Source organism: Gymnoscopelus microlampas (assembly GCF_963454915.1).
Source record: "Gymnoscopelus microlampas genome assembly, chromosome: 8".
NCBI classification, from domain to species: domain Eukaryota; kingdom Metazoa; phylum Chordata; class Actinopteri; order Myctophiformes; family Myctophidae; genus Gymnoscopelus; species Gymnoscopelus microlampas.
In genome coordinates, this window is record NC_139945.1 from 43887759 (window position 1) to 43907214 (window position 19456).

A 19456-nucleotide genomic window follows, 5' to 3' on the forward strand; every position below is an offset into this window, starting at 1 on the left:
AGCGCGGCACTTGGTGCCGCACTATGAGCTTGTAGATCTGTTATTTTTGAATAGCCAAAGTATAAAATAATGGTTATTAAAATCTAAAATGACAGATGCTTTCCCGGTCTTAATGGGTTAACTCTACACTAACTTTACATGTGTGCATGTGTATGTATGTGTGTGTGAGGGAGAGAGAGAGAGACTGTGAGAGAAAAGAAAGCCACTCCAGCGACTGAGAGGGTTAAAGGAGGAGAAACTCGCCTCAGGCACCAATCGATCAGATCCTCGCAGTAGAATTCCCAGCTTCCCTTTGGTGAGGCTGTGGATTGCATTAGCTCATCTCATATTCTCTGTCTGCTGGGAGGGGGGAGGTACAACAAGGAGAGAGGGCAGAGCAGAGAGAGAAAGGCAGTGCTTTGAAATAAAGGGAGTTTTTTTTACGCAACTTGTAGGAAAGTGAGAAAGAAACAAGAGAGTTTCCTTGTGCAGTATACCAGTGAGGTCCTCATTCCCGTCCTCTCTCGTGTTTCTGTGCGTTCTTCTGGAGGTACAGTGTCATGCGGGTAGGGGAACGGGTTTGCTCTCTTGATGGCACACACCTGTGGAAGGGGGCATGGGAAAGTGAGTGCAGAGTAATCCCCGGAACGTACTGCATGGGGTCGTACACTGCATCTGTAGGGAACCTCAGGAGGACACACACACACACACACACACACACACACACACACACACACACACACACACACACACACACACACACACACACACACACACACACACACACACACACACACAGTGTATTTAATCAATATTTCCTATCTCTTACATGTGTACCGGTATGTGTACCATACTGTATATTTCAATGGCACACAAGCATCCATCTACTCCGAGAAAACAATCTTTCATACCCATTCAGGTTCACAAGTAAATACACCACATTTTTTCTAGTCTTTCCGAACTTTCAAAGCGCTTTGTAATGTATTTCACATTCACCCATTCACACACACACCCATTCACACACACACACACACACACATTTGTGCACCGATGGTGGAAGCACCAAGCCGCTCACCCCAGCAGTTAAGGGTTCAGTGTCCTTCTCAAAGACATGCAGCCAGCTGGGGAGTCAACTGGAGGCATCCAATTCCAAGAGGGCCGCTCTACCTCCTTAGCCACTGAATCCAACACGCTTGTATTCAAAAATGTGTCTCTATAAGTAGTTACCAGCCAGGCAGCCACTTTCCGTGGAATTTAGCATTCTGTCAATCTCTGCCTCTTAATCATGTAGACCAGTTGTAATCATCTACAGTAAACAGCCAGTGGTCCAACAGTGCTGCACAGTTCTCCTCAGTCCTCACAGCGGGCTACATCTAAATAGTTAACGGTTCCCCCGTAAAGCTGTAAGGCTGCAGACCGATCCAAATGAGAGAGGAGCTGGCTAAGTCAGTGGGGAGCCGATAGAGCAGATAGTGGCGGAGGTCTTCAAAGTCCTCTTTAATAAAACATATTAGCCCATGTTTTCTGGTGAAGAGTGGTTGTAGTGGCTGCGGTGCGGCAGCGAGGCAGTCGTGGTGTAACGAGCTCTGCTTTCACCAAAGGGCTGAGAATTCTTAGCATATAGTCTGTAGAATGATCAAAGATCGGCAATTGAAGCAGGCTACAAATGCATGTTAATCATCCTAGATGTGGCGCGGACTGTCCCAAACTCCCAATAGTCTGGAACATCACTTATTTTATCATTATTTAGGATATTCTCATGAAACAATTTCAATGTTAGATGAAGGGGGGGTTCTTTGTTATTCCTATCATTTATCTCTCAGACATTCTTTCATCTTCACACATACTCCCACATAATATCTGTGAAATGACGACGCCTTTATAATGACACTGGTTGACTTAAAAACATTTAAATAATCTGTGTTTTTAGTGATCATAACCTGTACTTGCCTTGTCTAGCATTACTCTGGTGTTGGTTGTCCACTTATCTCAATTATATAGATATTTACTCTTAACTAGATTGGTCGTTAGCCTACACTAGAGGTCAGGCAAATGTAATGTTCTGTTGCAATTTTGTGAAGCAGAAAATGATCCATTTGAGTCATCTTTTGTTCACCGAGCAGCATATTGTATTGAGTTCCATCTCTTTTACCATTTTTTGATTTTCCAGTGTGAATTTTGTTTAGACACATAATATAAAAATGTAAAATATAATTATTGATGCTCATTCGTAAACAAGCCCATTAGGACATCCAAAACATTCTGTAGTTTGTTAGTTTGTGATGTAGCTATTCTTTTAATTCAATCTTTCACCCCACCTTAAAAGTATCTGTTTCTCTCAGTTCTTCAGTCATTAAAATTTGAATTTAGTTTAGTAATATTTTTTCTTCAGGAACTATTTTCAGCAAATCTGCACTTACAGATGGATCACTGTTTTGGATTACCTAAACTCATTTCAACTCTTTGCAAGTTGATTTTCATTCCGCCATGAAATGAATGGAATCATGGTTTCCTTGAAAAAAATAAATAAAGGAAAATAGTTGGCACAACTTGGCCATAATGCCATGAGTCGTAGTCAATGGACTAAAACATGTCAGACCACTGGTATGGTCCTTTACGTTTAAAGGGATTTTGCTCAAATAAACTAGTGGTGCTTTCCTATTAACAACGGAAGTTTAAACTGGCATGATGACGGGAAGTTGACTGGAAAAATGGGTCTGAAATTGAGCACCCAAAAAGATCAAATATTTTCCCCAAATGTACTGCAAAATGTAATCCAGATGTAAGTTGGAGAAACATTAGAGATTCATTTTTGAACTGCAGTTGAGGTTGCATGTTCTTTCACAAAATACGCAATATTAGAAGGGTCAGGACTCAAATCAGTTTTGTACAGTGTCTTCAAAACGTAGGCGAGTTGTAGTGCTCAGTGCTGTCTGGAAGGACTCTTATAGCTTGACAATACAATCTGTATGATCTCCTATATTTATTATAATATTAGGTCACAAATCCAGAAATGAAGTCATCCATGAGAAATTAACACATTGTTGTCTAGTATCAGTCAGCCAGTTATGTCTGTAAGTGTAATCTTTTCTTGACAGTTCCATTTTCGAAACAGTATTTAGTGTAAGCTTATAGAAAATGTTTGTAAAGGAGGAACTGAAAATCATTAGGTCTGATGAGCTTGGTGTCCTATATTGTGGTATTGGATTAACTATGTTTTATTGGCTGCTCTCCCCATTTGCATTGAAGTGATTAATCTTGCCACAGAGCTGTCTCTAATTATGCTGACTTTCCCTCAAATCTGTGGCGGGCACAGAAAGCTGCACTCTCAGCACCAGATTTTCAGGGATATGGGGGATGGGCAAAGGGCATTGAAATGAAGCAGTGTGGCAAGTCCATGGGACGCTGGGTAAATTAATTGTTGGCCTGTGCTTCCAATTAGGCCCAGCTCTCTTTAATTGGTGCTGAATGGGCTCCAAAGGCCTATGCTGGGAGATATGGCATGCAAGATCGAACAAACACACGCACAGTGCACACACATGCACATACGCACCTGTGCACACACACACACACACACACACACACACACACACACACACACACACACACACACACACACACACACACACACACACACACACACACACACACACACACACACACACATGTACAGGCACTCACAATACGTTCATATCCTCTGTGTTCTATCCTTGAGGAATTAACAACAGGAAGCTAATTTGCATGTAAATCAGTTGTGATAACCACAGTTGACTGGTCTGGGAGCAGCACTAATGACCTGAGATAGCATCACAGTGTTAACCCCCGTGGCATTGTTGTTGGCTTCCTTGTATAGTATTATCGATGGCTTTCAGCTCATGCATCTTCAGCACTACAAAGCAATAGGCTAATGTGTATCTCTTGTATATTATAGCCTTTTGTTTATTCGTGAATTTTGTATCATCTCTAATCTTTTTTATCTCCACCAGGATATTGCGTGTGTGTGTGTGTGTGTGTGTGTGTGTGTGTGTGTGTGTGTGTGTGTGTGTGTGTGTGTGTGTGTGTGTGTGTGTGTGTGTGTGTGTGTGTGTGTGTGTGTGTGTGTGTGTGTGTGTGTGTGTGTGTGTGTGTGTGGTTTAGAGTTCCAACTTTTACCAATGCATGCACCAAAATGTATATTGCCTAATACACCACCGTCTTCAAATCACTGACGTACAGTTGACCATGCTGGATTTGATAACATGTTTTGGGTGATTTGATTGGGATGTACCTACTGAGTTTCATGTTAAATATGGCATGCATGTGTATGGGTTGAGAGACCAATCTGTTTTGAATCCCTCTCTCTCCCTCTCATGCTGAGTGGCACACATGGACACAGGTCAGAGGTCTCTTTCCGGAGACTATGCTGTCATTGCCTGCTTTCTCATGTGTAGATGTGTACATCTCATCATACAGGCCATTACTTTTCCGTTTCATGAGGTTACAGTACTTACTCTCATGAAGTTTCACGATGCCACAGTGGGCCAGTGAGAACCTGACTCTTACATTTCAAATCACACTTTGCAGAATGCACAGAACATTGAATGACTGAAATCTGTTCAGAATTACATGCAGGATCTTACCGACTTTGGAGCTGGGAGGGTGACGCACACACATTGCATTGTATTAGGCTAACATTGTAATGTCATGTTTGTCCTAGTGATGACAACATGTCACATTACTTTTCAATGTGTTCACTGTCCAAAGATCTGTCTCCATACTGTATAGCCTGTCTACTCTGGTTGCAACGTAATGATGTAATGACAGTCATACTTTATTATGTCCCTTCCCCCCCATTGCCCTGTGCCTGTTCATACTCACGCACAACCCCCAAAACAATAATCAAATGCCCCAGACAGAGAGAAAGATGGAGAGAGGTAGGGCATGTCTCCTGGCAGAGATTTGCGTTGTACTGGGTGCTCTTTTATAGTTCTTCTTCTTTTGCTCTTGCCTTGTTTTTTGCTTTACTTTTTTTCTGCTCTTTGATCTATGAGATGACAGAGTCACATTGCTGCAGCATTGCTCAGCTTTAGTTACTTATGGACGCATTACTTTAATCACTATCTAGTGACTTCACTTGTTTTGTCTGTACCTACTTTCTTGCATATTGTTTCTACTAACGCTATATATTATTTAATATTAAAAGAATGTGTTACAATACATTCAGGATTCAATATGTTTTGCATCAACAGACAGAGTTCTTTTTTTACCAACTCTAAACTAAATTTAGAGTTGGCAATTCTTTTTTACCCCTTTTTCTCCCCAATTTAGTCGTTATGCCAATTAATTCCGCCCCACACACAGTTCTGTGTTGTCACTGCTGTCGTATCCAACTGACTCACCTGCCAGTGAGGAGCCCCTACCAGGAGAACGTAGAGCCTTCGTCCTACTCCTCCCGCCCAACACTTCCCGCTGACAGGTGCCGCCCCAGCCCGTAGGAGTACGCGCAATGACCAATATCACCCTCCCCGTCCGGCTTCCCTCCCCCGAACATGGGCCAATTGTGTTCGTGTAGATGCTCGACAAAGCCGGTTGCACTACGTGGATTTGAACCCACAACCTCTGTGGTGGTGGGCAGTGACTTTACCACTGCACCACCCGAGCGCAGACAGAGTTCATTTGAATTTGCCTTAGTACAGTTCAACAGAAAAATGCATTGCCATACCATGCCATGGTTACAGGGCTGTAATCATTGCTCTGCTGTTGAGTATATTAAATACACACAGAGGTTATGATAACGCTCCAACTGCAATATCTAAATATTTATTTAGATCTTTCACTCTCCTCTCTTTCTAGGATCCCGACTGCGCCAGGAGGACTCCCCACCCCGGATTGTGGAGCACCCCTCTGACCTGATCGTCTCCAAAGGGGAGCCTGCCACGCTCAACTGCAAGGCGGAGGGTCGTCCCACCCCTACAGTAGAGTGGTACAAGGACGGGGAGCGCGTGGAGACTGACCGAGACAACCCTCGCTCCCAGCGCATGCTGCTGCCCAGCGGTTCCCTCTTCTTCCTACGCATCGTCCATGGACGACGGAGCAAACCGGATGAGGGGTCTTACGTTTGTGTCGCCCGCAACTACCTGGGAGAGGCAGTGAGCCACAACGCCTCACTGGAAGTAGCCAGTAAGTGTAGCATGTGTTCGGTCTATTCTGATTTCCTCTTTGGCCTCCAGGGTGGGCGTGAGTGGAAAAGTTTGGGTTTAGTTGTAGCTGGATAGCAGGCTCCAGTTTCCTCCTGTGTTCCTAGCTTGAATGTGCTCATTGAGTTGGATAATCTCTCAGGAGATGGGCAGGATGTGTTTGGCCCACTGGTCTCCATAGGCCTGGGGAGCCTTGGGGGAGAAGTGGCCTGATCATTCCAGGGTGAATGCTCCTCTAAAGGGCCCTTGGTAGGTGGTCAGGACCTACAATGGGAACAAAGCTCTTTCTGTTTTGGCCCCGGTTCTTCTGTTTGTCAGGGAGATAGATATGAGGTTTTATATACAAACCAGTAGTAACAGAGTAACGGAGTTGCTCTTTATTGCCTGGTATTCACTTAATGACAGGCTTACTTTGATGTCAAGTGGATTTATCTTAGGGTTGACAGGTATGCTTAATGTTTAGGGTCATATTTTGAACATAATACAGTATAGGTATATGGCTTATTAAGACAAAAGGAATCTTTCTAAAAAAACGTAGCCTTTTTTCTTTTTTACGGTACCCTGTGTTGACAAATTTGTTCTCATGATTCCTTAAAGGCTGCTTTGGTTGGTGAGGTCAGCCCTTTAGACACATTATCTTTGTGCGCTCATGACTGGCTGAGAGTGAAGGCTGAGGAGGGGAGCTCAGATATCAACCACTCCTTTAGCATGCCCAGAGGCTGTCACCAAGCCGCTCATTGTAATCTAATCAAGATGGAGAAAGAAAGAACGGTGTGTGTGTGTGTGTGTGTGTGTGTGTGTGTGTGTGTGTGTGTGTGCTCGCGTGGGTCTGTGTGCATTTGTGTGTGCGTCTGTGTGAAAAGGAGTTTGGGGGGCTGTTCTAGCTTTTCATGGGAGTAATGGTCTTGTGTGAATGTAGATCAGATCAGATCAGATCAAATCAAATCATTGGAAAGTGATGCATGCTTAAGGGTGATTTATATTTTAGTTGCACACTAGTGTCACACACCAAAAATAGCCAATCTACAAGCTAACAACGTGTCACAGTGCGACACGTTGTGAGCTTGTAGATTGGCTATTTTCGGGACACGACACATTGCAACACGCCGTGCATTGCATTTTCCAAAATAGTTATACAAGTGCAGAGCATCTGGAAGCACTGCACTCCGCAAGCCAAGTGCTCGATGATATTTTAGATATTCGCAGCCTTTGATGTTTGCTAGGTGAAAAGTTGAAACAAGTGTAAATTAAAGATCTTTGATAGGTTAATAATTATAAGATGGAATTAGATTGGGTTTTTATGGTTGCATCTGCGCAGAGCTGCTGCCCTTTGAAATGAGAGAGAGTAAGAGACATTCATCTGGGGATCACACAGATGAGCTGAGATGCACCCATGCGGTGCATGATGCTAGTTAAGATGGTGTATGGCCCTCATATATCCTCCTCTTAGATCTAACATCTAATTCTGACACCAAGTCAGACTCTGCTGCCTGGTTTTAAAATATTACACTCATATGTTCCAAACTGAAACATATTTAAATAAAATGAAAATAAAAAGTCAAAGAAAGAAAGAGAAACCATGTGCTTGGCACATGATACTGTACAACTTTCCATAGGTCAAAATGCTAAAAATATTTCTCCCAGAAGCGGATGATATAGGGGTGTTTATTTCAGAGGTGGGTTTTTCAAGTAGAAAAGCAAGCGACTTGGCGAGAGCTTGGCGTGGGCCAGAGTAGAAAGCGCCATTGGCTTGGTCTCAGAATTGGACTGCTTGTTATTCTGCATAAGGTTCAAATAGACCCATAATGACAAGCCACTGCACTCCAGCCCTCTCTCTCTCTCTCTCTTTCTCTCTTTCTTTGGGTCTCTCACTCCCCACTCTCCGGATCATGCTCCACTACATATAATTAAGTTGTCAGAGCAACCAAGATGGAACCCTGCCGTAGAAAAGAAAGCCAATGAACAGAAAAAGAAAGCTCTGAGATTTTTATAAGGTCTCCTTTAAACTCTGGGGCAAAGAAACTAGACTAGCATAAATTTGACTCAACATGGCATATGAGAAGGTTTTATGCTATTCTGGATTGTTTACATTTGCTAAAGATGCCAGTCAATGCTATATTCTCTCAAAATGAAACATAGTAGGCATTTTACTCAGAAAACTACAGTTGATTGACCGTGTCCAACAGTGAGTTCTGGGTAAAACCAGGCTTTTAATTTCCAATGAAACTCCAGAGAAGGAAGTCATGGTTTAGCTGTGTTTACTTTGCCTAGCTCTACTAGACCTGTAAGATTTCACGTTAAAAAAAAACACAACTTTTGGAACTGTTATTCTAAGAGTGTGGCTTTTACAATTTTCTTGCTCACCAATGATTGTAAACATAATCCAAGTTTCAACAAGTCCTGTTTAGTCAGGCTAGGAGAGCTAACCCAGTTTGTTTGGTTTATCATTAACCACACGTACAGTACAGCCCACAATCTCTCTATCTCAGCCTCTCAACCCATAGCTTGGGATAATGCATTTACCATGAATCCTGTACTTGAATGCCTTGTGTATGCAAGCAGGATTAAGATAGGATTTTCCCTTTCTTGTGTTATTGTTTTCTTTGTATTAGAGTCAAATAATGAGGTTGCTTTGGGCAAACATAATGGAAGTCTATTACAAAGAGTAATTGAAGTGTATAATAGAGCCATGGTCTTACCTTTTTAAGGACAGATTTCAAACAAAAGGCTTGATAGTTGGTTGTGTTTAAGCAAGTAGTGCTACTAGGAGGAGTATCTGATAGAACTTTGTGATTCAAACACTAGACCAACTTGTTAAAAAGTGACTGCAAAAGCTTAGCAAAATATGTGTATACGAACTCGAAGCAGAGTTGTGAAAATCTATTCTGGGTTTTATGTACAGCATTTGGGTGGACAAAATGCACTCTTCTGGGAAACTGTCCATATAGCCTACTGCTAACTGCTTGCATGGGTGCTAATCTAGGTCATGCCATGCCGTAACGCCTCTCTACTCACTGAGTGCACTTCAAATGTAAGCAATATAAAAGCTTTGAATTACTGTACTTAAGCTGGGCCATGTCTCCTTTAGCGCTATTTTACTGCCACTAACTTTGGCATGACTCACCTTTGATTAACCTGCTGGCCAAAGAACACTGGCATTCAGATATTAGCGTACAATATGGGACCCCATACCTGCTATTCATTGCCATAACCCACATGTACACTACAGTATGTGCTATCGCTCAATGATATAAGTAGTTTCCTCTTAGCCATAGCTCTACATGGGACCCTCAGAGGTTCTATGAATAGCAATTGTGTCCCTTTTGCTGGATGAGGAGATTGTGTGGCGAGGTAATGGATGGCACACTGCTCTACTTGAGCAGGAGATAACCCTGGGGCCTGCTGTCTAGTGGCCTGGCTGACTGCACAGTGCTGACCGCACTGTGTTGGCTGCAGGCCTCACATCTAACAGGCCCCACTCTCCAGGGGAGAGCGCTCACTCAGCGCTCGCTAGCTGCAGTAACCATGGGATGTTTTCTTAAATAATATGGGCCACTGCAAATAACTCTATTCTGCCAAATGTTTTGCAGAATCTCACTGATCATATTGCTCCCCTAAAGTCGCGAGTCACTATCACTTTGGACAACGTAATGTCAGCATCCATCTGAGTGGGGTGGGGGTTTGGGGACTGGGCATTGCTGTGTTGAGAGAGGCAGGATTCAGCCTAACGGACTTGAGGCCATGCCTGAGGGTCATCTGCAGAGGGGAGGACAGTTGGCAGGCATGCGCCAATCTGAAGCCAGTATGGCCACCTCCCACTGTTCCAAGCACCCGCCTGGTCTCTCTCACAGGAAATCCCTTGTACTACATCTGTTGGTTCTCAAAGACTCTGGGTTTTTAGCTGGTCCCTTCCTCTAACCCCCACCCCCACATCCCCAAACTCAACCCCTCCCCTCCACACATATGAAACTGCCGTCTGTCATACTCTTTTAATTTGTCTCTTCATCCATGCCCCACTCCCCCTGTCATCTATGTCCGACTCCCCCTGTCGCCCTTCATTCTCTGTCCTTTGTGTCCTCTGCTATCTAGTGAAGTAGAAACAGAGCTGTTCCTGAGACATCTTCTATTTGCTACCTGCTGGTAGAGTTATTAGTTACTTGTCACAATGTTTGCCTCTCATTACCTTAGTATAAGATTGGCCAATTATAGTGTGGCATCTTTTGCATTGGTCTTTTTATTAATAGAAATTCTCTCTCTCTCTCTCTCTCTCTCTCTTATGTTTTTACCACACACTGTTGTTTCACCTTCCTTTTCCCCTTTGACTGGGCAATGATGAAAGGTTCAAAGAAATAAGGAAACGGATGGAGAGGTGCTGGAATGGAGTGAAGAGAATGAGAGAGAGAGAGAGAGAGAGAGAGAGAGAGAGAGAGAGAGAGAGAGAGAGAGAGAGAGAGAGAGAGAGAGAGAGAGAGAGAGAGAGAGAGAGAGAGAGAGAGAGAGAGAGAGAGAGAGAGAGAGAGAGAGAGAGAGAGAGAGAGAGAGAGAGAGAGAGAGGAGGGTGAGGGGGGGAGAGAGAGAGAGAGAGAGAGAGAGAGAGAACAAGGAAAGGAAAGGAGTAAGAGGAGAATGGGAAAGAGCCAGAGTGGTGGCGGAGAGAACCAGGACAGCCGATCCCCAGCAGAAGCAGCAGCAGTGAGCGTGTTGGCGAGCTGCCAGGAGACTGGAGGCAGAGTGTGTTACAGCTCTGTGGCAGTTATTTGTCTCAGGGAGGTTCAGAGCAAATTGGTGCAAACGGCACAGCCAGGGTCTGCTCCATGAGTCAACATGCAGCTGAGCCATGGGCTCTACACCACAAAACCTTGCTGGCCTCCACTCCAATTTGTTTCATGTTGGAATGCTAAACCCTTCTACATTTATAAAAGCCAGCGTTTTGTGTTTTCATTATAATTTTTTTAAGGGCGCCTACAAATCCTACACCATGTCTTCACCCTGATATGAAAGCTCAATTTCTTATGAGTGAATGCTGGCTTGGGATGTAGGCTACATCATACAATGGGGCGTTAAAACATTTTATATTCTATGAAATTATGTTTTTGATTATGCATATGACTGACTTGTTCTTCATGGTTGCTGGGTGTGGGTTGTAGTTGGGGGCTATTTCAATCAAATATTCTTAATCCTGAAATTACATGGGAAACTACTGTCTAATTGCTATCCCTCTAGCGCTTAACTGTCACCTCAATGTCTGCAACATCTCTGCAAGATATGGAGAGCACCTGCATTTCAATTAGTCTTCTATCAATCCATACATGCAAAGTGAGATTTTTTTATTTATTTATTATGCATACTGCTTATGGTCTGATGAACTAAGCCTATTTTGCACTTCAGGGTTTTTACATTAAATCAATGCAGCCCATGTAATTAAACTTGCTTCATCTATTTGTTGTGTGTGGTCGAAACTTATATGCCAGAGGATTTCCATAATACATAACAAGTGTGTGTTGCTTCTTTTAACACTTTAACCCTGGAATTCCTATTTTAGGCATGTCATTATAGAAGATCGTTAAATATTTTCTTTGACAATTTTGACAAATCTTAGACAATAGCAGATCTAACGCTCCAACCCGAGCTTGCCGTGTTGTGATGATGCATTATGAAATCTTCGAAATTATTTGTGGTTAAGTGGTTAACATGCCGTGCTTGCTACTGGCTAGGATGCATACTTTGATGCTTCATTTATGTAGACATTTCCATAATAAAGATCTGTGCATATATTGGCCACTCTAATTGACCCAGAATGCACTTTGTACTCCTTGCTGTCACAGCCGTGTGTGTGTGTGTGTGTGTGTGTGTGTGTGTGTGTGTGTGTGTGTGTGTGTGTGTGTGTGTGTGTGTGTGTGTGTGTGTGTGTGTGTGTGTGTGTGTGTGTGTGTGTGTGTGTGTGTGTGTGTGTGTGTGCTGCTGTCCCTTTCATGATGTGTCAAATGTCATGCTGATAGTGGGGTTTTTAGAGCATGGTTAACACACACATATATGCACACGTGCACGCACACACACACACATACACACACACACACACACACACACACACACACACACACACACACACACTTCCCTTTAGCACTGAAAACCTCAGCAACTAATGCAGCTAGTCAGGCATGACACAGGGGTAACAGCCTGCCTACATGGGACTGGGCAGCAAGGTAACAGGGATAAGTGTCAGAGCTTTAACGGGGTACTGTAGGGACCTTGTGGAATAAACTCGACACAGGGCTTGGAGAGAATAGAAACAGAAAGACCTGCTTGATCTGTGAAGTCAGAGAAAGAGAAAGGGAGGATGATGTGGATGAATGGGTTGATCTAAGAATGAAGTCTTCACTACAGCAAGAAAGGGTGAGGCCTTCATTTTGCATTCCTCTGTGTGAGTGTGTCAATCCATCACAGCGTGTGTACACACACACATCATGGTGGTGGACAGTGTTTAGTGCGGTGTAATTTAATGTAACACATTGACACAAATGGGTACATTTTTGCACTCTCAGAGCTAAGTGATTGAGGATGTTACGGTGTAGAGTGCGTGTCATGTTAAGGACCCTGTACACTGGTTGAAGGATCAGATGTACTGTAGAGAGATGCACCATCACTCACTCCACATGCCACGTACTGGCAGGCCGGTGAAGAGATGCCCATGTCCTTTATACAGTAGAGAGGAAACAGCTTCTTTTTCTATCCCTTTATCATGCTCTTTCAGTTAAAACAGGACCATAGTTGGCACAGTTTTTGAGTGAGGCATGAAACGCCAAATGACATAATAGACAACAATTCCTGTATTCCATTGTTCTCTTTTTCTGCTCTGTAGAAAAAATGTAACCTCTGTCTTATCAGAGGGACAAGGGTGGAGTTAGGGGATAAACAGCACTGTAAAACAATAAACGCTCGGCTAAGGTGCTAGAATAGCCTTTAAAAAGATACATTGCTTTTTGCATGGATGAAGATGTCTCAATAGGTAAAGTTAGTCTTTTTAGTCTGATAGATATCTGGCTATTTTGAGCTATCTTGGGGCCGAATAAAAAGGGGATTAAATGCACTAGATCTAGATGGAGTATAGGACAATTCAGGCCAGAGTATCCTATTTTCCATATGTAGGAAATGAATTAATGTTTATTTTAACACAGCAGGGTATGCTGACTCAACAAGTCTGTTTAAAGCTTCATTTCCTTTGGAGGGTTTTTTTCTTCTTCTTGTTTTGCAGTCTATCCTCCTTCACAGAATGACATTGCAGTGGTGTCTAGGGATGTCATTTAAAGAGCTAAGTTAATGTACAGCTTTTTCGCTTTGGGCCCATGGACATTTCCCTGAGCCTCGCGTCACATCCTAGCCTCTGGTCTCCACGGTGACTGCTGGTTCATCACTATGTAATCCTTGCCTCTGGCTACGGTACAGAAGAGGATCATGGGTAGGATGGGCTCTGGGGTCCCAGGAAAGTGTGTGCATATGACATTAACAACATGAAGCACTGGCCAGAGGCAGATAAGATACTGCATGTGTGCTCTTGAGTCCAATGGCCTTATACTGGCACTCACGAAAAAGCTCTGATAGCAGAGTCCTTCATTTTCATCGCTCTTAGAAAATAGCAGTGGTGTGTGTGTGTGTGTGTGTGTGTGTGTGTGTGTGTGTGTGTGTGTGTGTGTGTGTGTGTGTGTGTGTGTGTGTGTGTGTGTGTGTGCGTGTGCGTGTCAGTGTGTACTAGGTATACATAACTTTATTACTGTCTTTTCATTCATTCGTTTCTGCTTGTGTTTTTTAGGCGTGTCCTTGGCAGTGCTCCATATGATAAATGTTCTTGATTGTAAGCAGGGTGTGACTGCGTGTGTGAGTCTGATGTTAGCTCTAATCTCTGCTTCTTCTGTGGAGGGCCGGGTATTACTGTCGTTGTGGAGTGTAATATAATCCCCTCATGGTATGGGTCTTTGCTCTGGCAATAGGGGCATAGACTGCAGGTGCGTGTGCATGCGTGTGTGCATGCGTGTGTGTGCGCGCGACAGTACTGTACATGTGAAAATGTGTGTGTGTGTGTGTGTTTGTGTTCTAGTATGTATTTTGTTGTCTGGTCATATGACGCCGTTCTGCTCTGTGAAAGTAGCCTGGGTTAAGCCCTCACTTGGAACATTCATTCAGGCTCCTTGATCCGAGACGATGGGGTTAGAGGATTAACTCTTCTGGAACTTCAGGGATTTTCACCCAACTTTTAGGCAACATTTGGAAAGATTTACACAATGTGCGTACATGAAGACAACTCAAGGTGAATTTGCGCTGATCTTATGGCAAAATTCAAAGAGAGGCTCAATGTCAGGGGTGTTGATCTCTATCGTGGATGAAAATGGTGGGTGGCATATGTGTGATGTACAGGGCTAGTGGGACGCTGACACGCAGAGAATATTGGATGCCCCTGTGGTACTCACCAGCAGGTAAAGGCCAACTCAGTGCCCCACAGGGAGATAAGACAGGAAACCGTGTCTGCTGCTATCTCAGCCCTTATCTGATAGACCTGCCTTTCCAACATGCTATCTCTTCTACCCCACCTTCTACCTCCCACCCTCCCCACCCCCTCTCAGTGGAATCCAAATGTCTGGTAAAGAAAGGTGCTGTAGAATCGGAGGAATGAGAAGAGTTGAAAGTAGAGGACTGGAGAAAAGAGTGGCAGAGATAGACAGAGAACAAGTGAGAGAGAGAGAGATTTCACTTGACAGGTTGCACTCAAGGTTCCTGCCTAGGGGGATGGATGGGAGAAGAAAACTGAAATTCTATCACATGTGTAGCATGTTGCCAAGCCTGGAGCGTGACAGACAGGAAGAGGTGGTGGTGAGGTAAGCAGTAGACCCAAACCATCCAGATAAAGATCTGCCTTTTGCTATCTCTATGAAATGGAGTCTACCAGTGCTGTCTGTGGATATTCAGTGTACTGCTATCACCATCAGTCACTGGCAAATGTCAGGGGTGGGGGGGGGGGGGGCATCATGGCATTCAAGTGTCATCTAATTGTCCTTGGTTGCTGGGTAGCTAATCTAATCATTAGAGCAACAATTGAGCGAAAATGAGTTTCTCCTCTTCGTGTCATAGATGCTAGAGCTAGTCTTAAAATAGGACCGGTTCGAAGGTGCCTCATTATCGCCGTGTAGCTCTCGTGCAAACTCTCTGTTGTCCTGACCTCTCTGCTAGTGGTTCACGTCTAAGCCCCAAACACAAGGGGTTGCATTGCTCGTGTTGGAGTCCATCACTACAGTAATGATCTACTAATAGCCAGTGACAGATAAGGATTAGGGTGGAGGTCAAGACGACAAACAATTATTAAACGAAAGTGAAAGTTTATACAGTGTTTCATGTCCAAACGGCTTTGTTTGACTTGTTTAAGTCTCTGTCTCATCCTGTTAACACAAAGAATGTTGTTTATGCACCTCAGGCTCGAAAACACGTGTGGTAGACATAATCACTCTTAATGGAGAATATGTAAACATAAAGAACAGTCTAATTAGGAGCATACGGAGAGCTGCTGCTTGGGTGAGCACTGAATAGGACAGATACACCCTCACCTCCTCTTTGTGTCCCCTGACCTCTCTGAACAGGGTGTGGCATGGACACAAAAGAATCTCTATGTAACCATATACTGCTAAGAGTCCCATAAAAGACAGACAGAGGGACGTCGTGGGTAAGAAAGAGAAAAGCAAGGTGGAATCCATTCAGAATTCAAACAGGAGTCAATACTGCTGTGGGGAAGTTGGAAATGGTTGGCATCAGTGAGACAGAGTATTATATGACCATAAAGCTGATGTTAGGCTTCGAGGTGACATTTCTTTTCTTTTCTTTCCAATTCTTTCCAATTCTTTTCTCTCTCTCTCTCTCTCTCTCTCTCTCTCTGCCTCTCTGTGACTACACCCTGCACTGGTATCAGGTTGTAATCTGTCATCGGTGCCACAGTTCCATTTAGACCATTGGATGGATCACTTGTGATGGATGAGGTAGTAAGCCCTTCACTGACAACGTTTGATATAGCTGGTCCTCCTCAGAGACCTCCTGGTCTTCACTTCTAAAAATACATTGATCATTCATTGACACTCTTCTTACACTCACTTCTCTGCAAACCATGTTTTTTGTAATGATCACACTGTATTTGTAATGATCTACAGTACCACTACCTTTAAGCCCTGTTCTGATATACAAGATTTGCAGGCAACTTGTCTACATATTTGATTTTGGTGTCATGTGTGAACGTGCGCCAAATTTTCAGTGTCGGCAATCTTGTTTCGTCATTCTTGCCTGCTTGGGACCTACAACATTGCAGGCAAAGTCTTTGCGGAAAGGAATTGTGAACACCATGCCGGCAGCATCATGATAAGTGAGGTGATAAAGATGTTCATAGTTTCATATTATTTACAATGCATCGGTCTGTGCTACAACTAGTGACTACTAGTCCAACTCACTGTCAGTGATGGTCCCTTGCTCGACCATGAATGGCCATGCTCTCTCTCTCCCTCTCTCTGTCTGTTGGGTAGAGCAAGCATTATGCTTTAAAAGTGAGAGAAAGAGCGTACCACCACACAGGTGTAGCTACTTAATGCTCTTATTAAAGGGCTGTTTTAAAAAAAGATATTTCAAGATATGTTTGTAGTGGAATTAAGAGATTTTAGGCTGGAGCAGCTGTCCACCTCTGTTAACCCCCGCATCCCTGTGATAATGCGTGATGATCATTGATTATATCACATTATTAGGCCTATTCTGCCTGTAAATGGTTATGGTTTCCTCAGCAGAAAACCATAATTTGTCCTTTTTTTATTTCAATGGATTAAAAGTTACAGCCGTCTGCCAGCCTGCAGATGGAAGGATCATGGATCAGATCATGGATGCTATATTGATAATTCTCATCACCAAATGCCTAGTCTGCATGCTTACTGTTACAGCTCACGTGAGTAGCAAGTACTGTACTATTATGCCAAGAATAAGAACAGTACATACCGCAAACTGTACAGGAAAATAGGGCATTGAGAACACCTCTCCTACTGCCTATGCCGGCAGCTTATGTTAATTAGCTTCCCGAAAATGTAACGGTATCCATGTCTGAACGCAGCTTAATAGGCCTGCTTCCTACATAGTGAACCTGACCCTGACCCTTAATCTTGCAATGATACAGCGTTGGAATAAAGCTGACTGTCCTTCCTTATGTGAATATATATCAGTGCTGATTTGTCATCATCATCATCAACGTATCAGGTCTAGGATGTGGCCTGTGCGTCCAGTCTCATTTTACCCATCCAATGGGATTAGCAGAGAGTGCCGACTCTGCAGGTGAGGCCGTAAGTTAATTTGCCTCCCTGTTTGGAGCTATAATAGCTTATTGATTGGTTGACAGAGATGCAAGGAGAGCTATGGAAAGGCACAGAGAGAGGAGAGAATAAGTTAATCATCGCTCAGTGTGCTAGCAGGGTTTAATCACATTACCCGAGGTTCACTGGCATTTAAATTCACTTTCAACCTCAAAGGAGTTTGAGCGACAATGCTCAGAGACTGAAGGGAACCTGCTGAGTCCCTGAAACCAGGCCTCAGCTGCAGTCTGTGCGCAGCCTTCCCAGTAGTCTCTGCCTGGCTCCTGCCTCAATCCAGAGGGAGACAGATTCCCTGCCCAGGGGCCCTGGTTTAATTCATGCTAAGCTGTTGGGTTAATTTTAGACATGCTGCCCAGTGGTGACCTCCATCTGTTAGTGTTGCTCAGGTTGTCTTTAGACACATTGGTCCCACCCTCCCCTGTCCAGAACTCATCTCTCAGACAGCAGGCTGACCCATCACTCACATCTTGCTGGTCTCTTCCTGTCAAAAATGCTCTTCCATGCTCCGCACAATCCTGAGCATTAATTTCACTTTTGGAGTATAAAAATAGACCTGCCGTTTTTACACTCTCAGAGTCAAATTAACACTCAGGATTCTCTGAGCAATCTTGGCCCATTAGCAATGCCATCACACTAGATTCTCTTGTAATGGTTGGTTAACTGGAAACTGCACATGCAGCTTTTATTTGACTGGTGGCCTTTGGGTTCTCTGTTCAGCTTGAAGCATATAGCATTAGCTGCCGCAACAAGCCTGGAGAAAGACCGTCTATTTCCACTGCTTATTTTCATCCACCATGCACTCTTATGTCAACACACGGACTGTGGCAGATTTGGCCAACACAAGAGTTTTAACCTAAAACTTGCTGTGAACCAGTAATGATTATGTTGGGAGTGCCAGGATCAAACCTCCAGTGCCTCTGCTTTAACTCATTCTCGCGCCCCTGTGAGGGTATCACATGGGCTGCTGTTTGGAGGGAGCACTACAAACTGGTTTTAGCCATTGCCCGGTCACTAGCCTACCGCTACAGCCTGGCCTTTATCAATCTGTCTGCACTGAAACGCTCAGCTGACATGGAGAAAAACAGTCACCGGGAGGGGAATGAAAGAAGGGGATAGTGTAAACAGAGAGACAGGGATGTCGACTTTGTACCGGTCCGCACTGTCGTGCATGTGTGCACGCACAAGACAAGACACTCACACACTGACCTAATGGCCAAATATTTACTTGGCATCTGGAAGACAACTGGAGCAACATGTGGCAAAGCTCTCCAGGCCCTCCATACTTGAACCTCATCTCATCTATTCCAAAGTTGTAGCTATGCAGCCGCTAGATAACTCTCTTGTTCGGTAATGGCTTTGTGTGATTGATAACAGCTGCGTGGAATCTGTGGCATTGAGATCAAACACTCAGAGAGAGGGAAGGAGACAGGGAGGAACAACAAAGAAAGGAGTAAAATGTTATGGAGAAAATAGGGAACAAGCTACCATTCAGAGAGGGATGAGAGAGAGAAGGAGGAGAATCCAGTTGGACGTGGGAGTCTCTCCTGGCTTGTGAGGGAGAGATAAGGGGACAGGTGGTGTTCTGTTGCCTCAAAGATCTCCGACAGCTGGCAGCTCTCTTGCTGTTAGCTTGTTGTGTCGCAGAATGTGTGTGTGTGCGCGTCTGTCCGCCCATGCGCCTGTGTCCATGGTTCTGTGTCTATGTGTTAGCATTTGTTTGTGTATGTTATGTTATGTGTGTGTGTGTGTGTGTGTGCGTGCGTGCGTGCGTGCGTGTACGCGTGCGTGCATGCGTGAATGCGTGTGTTTGTTAATAGATGCATGTGCTTACATTTGGTGGTTGTCTGAGCCCTTGCCAGCTGAGACATCTCCCTTAAGCCAGCCTTAACTCATATACCATGCTTTTTTCCATCCTGTTACAAA

At 44.0% G+C, this 19456-nt stretch overlaps 1 protein-coding gene across 1 annotated transcript in view; it reads left to right on the plus strand.

Annotated features, from left to right (window-relative positions):
• The window catches only part of robo1 (roundabout, axon guidance receptor, homolog 1), a 165380-nt gene that overhangs the window by 20188 nt on the left and 125736 nt on the right, over positions 1-19456 (plus strand). Inside the window, exon 2 of the mRNA XM_084065378.1 lies at positions 5812-6138. Coding sequence (XP_083921504.1) covers positions 5812-6138 — 327 coding nt within the window. The remainder of the gene's footprint in view (positions 1-5811; positions 6139-19456) is intronic.